This window comes from Polyodon spathula, chromosome 23, assembly GCF_017654505.1.
Source record: "Polyodon spathula isolate WHYD16114869_AA chromosome 23, ASM1765450v1, whole genome shotgun sequence".
Lineage (NCBI taxonomy): Eukaryota > Metazoa > Chordata > Actinopteri > Acipenseriformes > Polyodontidae > Polyodon > Polyodon spathula.
Window position 1 is genome coordinate 16,985,027 of NC_054556.1, and position 6,000 is coordinate 16,991,026.

The following is a 6,000-nucleotide window of genomic DNA, read 5'->3' on the forward strand; positions in this document are numbered from 1 at the left end:
CATTTTCCACCATTTACTCTTCAGTCTTATCCAAGCGTTCGTTATCATCCGGCCCGGGTTTGGGGTACAGATTGTATTAAACATGTGTTTACAAGTGCATGTTCCACTGCACTACAAGGTCGTCTTCCAGTAGGGATTGTTGTGGAAGGACTAATAATGTGCACCCAACTGTACATAAGGGTGCAATTTCTTCAAGGGGTTTGGTGACAGATCAGTACTACACATAATAACAATAAGAAGAATAAAATAAGGTTATATTAGTTTTAATATTTTTTATATTAAAATTAAGTGTGAGAAGCAGGTCTCCTGATAAATGCACCAATGTAACTGACATGCAGATGTACACACAGAAAAATACACCCAGATATCTCAGAATCAATAACCTCTGATCAATATTAATACCATGTTTCATGACAATTGGATCAGCGGTTCTCCAGCTTTATGGAAAAATGAAGTGTGACATATATTACATATGCACAACTGCCTGCACTATATATGCACTTTGCAGGGATGATAACATTAATATTAATAGTGCTTCTCATACGTCTCCCCTCCTGTCCTGCAGGGATGGTGAATCGGGAGGTGCTGGACCAGGTGGAGCGTGGCTACAGGATGCCCTGTCCGGCCGAATGCCCCGACTCGCTCCACGACTTAATGCTGACCTGCTGGAGGAGGGAGGCTGAGGAGAGGCCCACTTTTGAATACCTGCAGAGCTTTCTGGAGGACTATTTCACTTCCACAGAGCCACAGTACCAGCCCGGAGAGAACCTCTAGAACTGAACCCACTGCCAGGGGTCTACCACTAGAGTGTGCCATTCAAACACTGATCCCTACCCTGCCAGGGGTCTACCACTAGAGTGCGCTTTTCAAACACTGACCCCAACCCTGCCAGGGGTCTACCACTAGAGTGTGCTGTCCACCTGCTCCCAGGTTCATTTATAATTTAGTTTTATTTTTGAATGCTTGTAAAAAGCCTGGATTCCTTCTGATTTCAGGTCCCTTTTTGATAGATGATGCTGGGGCTGGTATCTTCTCAACTACCATGTTTAGAAGGCTGCTTTACTGATTTTCGACAGCCTGTTATTTTTAATTAGTTTTTTTTACTCAGTTATGCTGGTAGGTTTTGTTTCTTGAATGTGCCATGTTCTCGGATTCCCCGCGGCCTGCAGGCACTGGGAGGAAAAGAACCTAATCAGTGCTTCCCAGGGCCTGTTGAAAATCAAAACCTGATTTTGCTGATTTTTTTTTTTTTTCCCTTGTGACTTGTTAAAGAGAAAGTATGTGAGTGGTATGTTTTTAACTGTATTCTTCCAAGCTTGTGGTCCTGTACTTCCACAGTCGATAGGGACACAGAGGTTGGAAAGTAGGCCAGCTAGCCCATGCTGCCCTCGGTACCTTGCCTGGGCGTGCGGACAGACTGTCGCTTCATGTCTTCATGAACAATGATGGTGTTGGCACTGTGCTGAGCCAACCTGGTTAAACTGGACTCTGGTGAGTGTGTTGTGCAGGGATGTCACTGTGCTGACCCGACCTGGTTAAACTGGACTCTGGTGAGTGTGTTGTGCAGGGATGTCAAGATGATAGCAGGGGTGTGTATTTAGATATGTTTCCTGTCTTACATGAGGCTTCCATAACTTTGAGTGGATAAGATATTTTTTGTACAAAAGTAGATTCAAATGTCATTGTAATGGCTGTTTTCCATTCCCCTCTTTACTATTTGATGGGGTAACTACCGATCTGAGGCTTAAGTTGCACCAATCCCGAGTCTCCTTGTTCTCTATTGTTTGGAGCTGCTTCTCTGGAGAATCCAAAGTGCCAGGACTGAGCAGTCTTCCACATTCCATTCAAATCGTGATTTTTCAACTAGCCCCACTATATCTATAGACAGCATGAGTAGGTAGGGCTGGCAGAGCTGGAAACATTGTCACATGATTTGAAAGGAATGAGGAGGTTGTTCAGTCCCAGCACTTGATTCTGCAGACAAGCCAAAAGCAGGTACAGGCAGCTTTAGAGACAAATGAGAACTCGGTATTGGAGCTACAAAAACCAAACCGAAACATAGTAAAGGATGTAAGAGAGCAAGTAAAATTACATTTGATGCAATTTGTAATCCACACCCAGAATGAGGGTCCCTGTCCAGATGCACTGTATACCATTACTAGACTCCTATCCTTGTCCATCTGCACTGTATATCAGTACTAGACCCCTCTCCTTGTCCATCTGCACTGTATATCAGTACTAGACCCCTATTATCTATTAGCCAGACCATTTATTCAGAACTGATTTAGTACAACCTTTATTATTAACTACAACTGTGTGTGTCCCAGACGTCGAATAGGGGTGGGGTAGGGTAGGGAGGCTCCTTCATTGTGGCCAGTGTGACATGCTTTAAAACACAGTCCTTTTACTGTTAGCCACTTCATGATTTCTGGATGTAGTTTTGTTGTTTCTTTTTTTGGTAATTGAAATGTTTTTTTTTTTTTTTTTTTTTTATATATATATATGTGTCTCCTGTTTCTACATAATGCTGCGTCTATAGGAAATGTGTTGCTGCCCCCTCTAATAGCGACTGCAAGACCTGCTTCTACTGATAACTGATTTTAAATTCCTAGCCAGGGTCTGTTTCAGATTCATCTAAAATCTAAAAAGACTGTCTCTCCTGTATTTTCCATTTGGAAATTCCTTTACCTTCCTCCAGTATTTTCCCTAATAGAACCCTTATCCTGCCTGCATGTGTTTTGTTCAGTCTATACCTTCATGTTCATATGACACTTCTGTTAGAGACCCACGTTGAACAGACTTTCTGTGAGCTTGTAATCCTAATTGGCCTATTAAAGGCATGTTGAACAGAATCTTCTGTGAGCTGTACTGGAGTCTCAGTTCAGAGCACTTTGAACAGGCGGGACTGATTTCAAACCGCGTTTAATTTGACCCCAGATGGAAATGCAGAATAAGATCATCCCAAATGCTAAATGGTTCTACTGATTTTTCCTCTTTGATATAACTGGCTAAGGGTATCATTCTGGCAGTCCAGGGTATGTCTGCCAATTTCAAGGATGGCTAGTATATATAAGGACTGATCTAAACATGAACTAATCTACAACTACGGTAATGTATGTTGAGCTGCATACCCATTAAGGTACTGTAATCTGATACAATAGCAAGGTAATGATGAGCTACATACGTTAAGGTACTGTAATTTGATACACAGAATTGTGTCTCAAGTTGTGCAGATTTCAGGAGTGGGGGTTCCGTTAAAGCTACACTGTTCCACAGTCCTATGGGAGTATGGTAGATATCCTGTCCTGACCAGCACTTTACTGTACAATTGGCAGTGTTGAATGCCTTAGTAAGAGCCAAGGGTTATAGTACCCCTATTGAAATATGCATGAGACTTCTCACATGCATCATTCCAGGACATAGTGTGCTTACCAGTTGATAGGATTACAGACCGTACAGGATGAGCAGGATTCAGCAGAGATGGCTGCTAGACTAGAAGTGTACATTCCCGTATGGAAATGTCTGAATCACATCTCTGCCTCCACAATATTCTTCTGTGTGGCAGACCTGATTGGCACCCTAGTTTGTTCTCTCGAAAGGTTCTTCCAGGTTCTTTTGACATGGATTTCCTGTAGAACATAAAACAGTCTGCATGTTTCCCGTAGGGGGCAGCATAGAGTAGGAGTGCTCTCTTCCATATAAAAGTTACATGAAACAGTTCATAGGGGCAATTGTAAGAAGCCCTGTGCTCCTTTTTATTTATTTTTTAAATGTTTGTTATAAATTACTGCAACATGCAGGTCTGTATAACTCTATCTTTACAGAACTTAATGGTATATGGACAAGACTGTGAAGAAATATTGAATATGAAATAACTCACTGCGATGTAAACGGTAAGACTAACACCAATATAGCCTGCGTGCATCTGATAACAGTTCAATGTTTACAATCACCTAAACATTTGAAGTAGCTGTAGCTGGCAAAATAGTTTCACAAAATAGTTCTGCTATGCCCATCCATTCATAATAAAGCTCTCAAATGTGCAGTTTTGAAAGAAGCACAAGTAATAGCAAACACGTTTTCATTTTAGAACACGTGGTTAATGAAATCTCTGTTTACACTTCCTGGATCACCTGTAGAGAGAACTCATCCCCATCCCTTCAATGCCATGCTTCCAGCCAGGAACAAAACCCAGAACATACAGATAATCTGAGAAGACAGACCAGCAACTGAGAGCATCCTTTAACCTACAGTAGTACCAGATATCATGTTTGACATTTAAAATCCATGTGCTGGAACAACTTTCTTTAAATCCTCTGAATGAGAACGCAACATAAGAGCAGCTGAACCTGGGTGAATGAGAACACCACAAGATCCCTATTTTAATGATCTGAACAGTGGTGGATCTTACTACCACTGCCCTTTGATACTATATAATGGATGGACAGTGTGTAGATGCACACTGATAGAGGATGGACAGTATGTAGGTATGATCAGATTAATAGCCCCACTAGAGCCATACAGAGATGCTGATAAGGCTACAGTATTGTTGAGTTTTGTGAATCTTCAGATGGATTATAAAGGGGCTTGAACACAGCTATTAGAGGCCCTGAAGAATTCCAAGCGATTTAGCCAGTGCTGTCATGCCAGTGACACCCTTAGCAGTGCGGTCAGGCCACTGACTAAATTAACCAGTGCGACCATGCCAGTGACTCCCTTAGCCAGTGCCGTCATGCCCCCAGACGCACCTCTGAATGAGCACGATACTGCCCTCTGCTGATGATTCTGTGCTGCAGCGGTGTTGGTTGTGATCTTTATTTCACTGTATACGGTACACATTTTTCTGAACCTCTGCAGATCTGAATTTTCACCTGTGCCATTGATTTGTAACCATGTTATTTAAAATATACATAATTTTGTTTTAACAGAAGGTGATTTTTGGTAAGAAGAACTCATGTAAAGTTTATGATGTGTTTTCTCCAGAATGAATGAATGAAATGAGATACTTTATACCTAATTGCTGTGACATGCCTCTTCATGGTGTAATAAATACAATTGAAAATTGTTTTCTGAGAGTAGATTTACTGTATTCACAGGAACAATCTAATTTACTCTGCAGTTCGTTAGAGATTGTTTGGGATTTAAAAATCCTGTTTTATTCTCAGAGCTAATAAAAAGATACAAGGATTATATAAAGCCTTTTAAATGATTTTCGGTTTTAACCAAAAAAACAAAACCCTCTCGATACAAAAAAAAAAAATGAAATCGGTATAGCCAACACACCAGGAAATACACTGGACATGATGACTCAACTCACGCTGACTTGACCCCTTCCCCATGAAAAAAAAACCTGCAAAAATGTGTGCAGTGCAGTGGGGCAATATCCCTCTTTCCTGATTTGTATCTCACATTGATTTATTCTGAATAATTAATCCCATCCCAATTACTGAGTGGCAGCAAATTCCAGCATTTCTATTGGAGGATTGTAACATGATTACAAGAAACGGAGGATTCTTCTTGCTCCCAAGATTTAAAGCTATATGCTTTAGGTAGTAGTTCGATAGGCAATATTTACATGCTCGTGGAATTTAAAACAGAATTGCAAATGGTGATGAAATGTAAAAAAATGCCTAAACACAAAAATGCTAGAAGAATATGCGCGTAACCACAAGGATTTAGTTGTGGAAGACAGCGAAAGAAGGTATAATTTAAAAAGTGCAAGTGCCGTCAAGTTACTATACACATTGCGACAGAAAAAACAAACAATATTTTCATACAGTTAATAAAACGCAAAAGCCCTCCCCCCAAAAAAAACGATTTAGATATAACTCAAACAACTAAAAATAAGCACCGGAAAATGAAATGAATAAAAACAGAAGCCCTAATTATAAACCTTATAACATGTGGATTATAAACAGGGGTTTGCTTTTATCATTAGGGTCTCATATAACATGTGGATTATAAACAGGGGTTAGCTTTTATCATTAGGGTCTCATGCGA

The 6,000-nt window shown here is 40.6% G+C and overlaps 1 protein-coding gene across 3 annotated transcripts in view; it reads left to right on the plus strand.

Annotated features, from left to right (window-relative positions):
• LOC121297902 (proto-oncogene tyrosine-protein kinase Src-like) overlaps positions 1–5,198 on the plus strand; it is a 67,293-nt gene extending 62,095 nt beyond the window's left edge. For all 3 annotated transcript variants that reach the window (XM_041224529.1, XM_041224528.1, XM_041224530.1), the window contains one exon: positions 566–5,198. In XM_041224529.1, the coding sequence (XP_041080463.1) occupies positions 566–774 (209 nt within the window). In that variant the 3' untranslated portion in view covers positions 775–5,198. The remainder of the gene's footprint in view (positions 1–565) is intronic.
• The last annotated feature ends 802 nt before the right edge of the window (positions 5,199–6,000 follow it).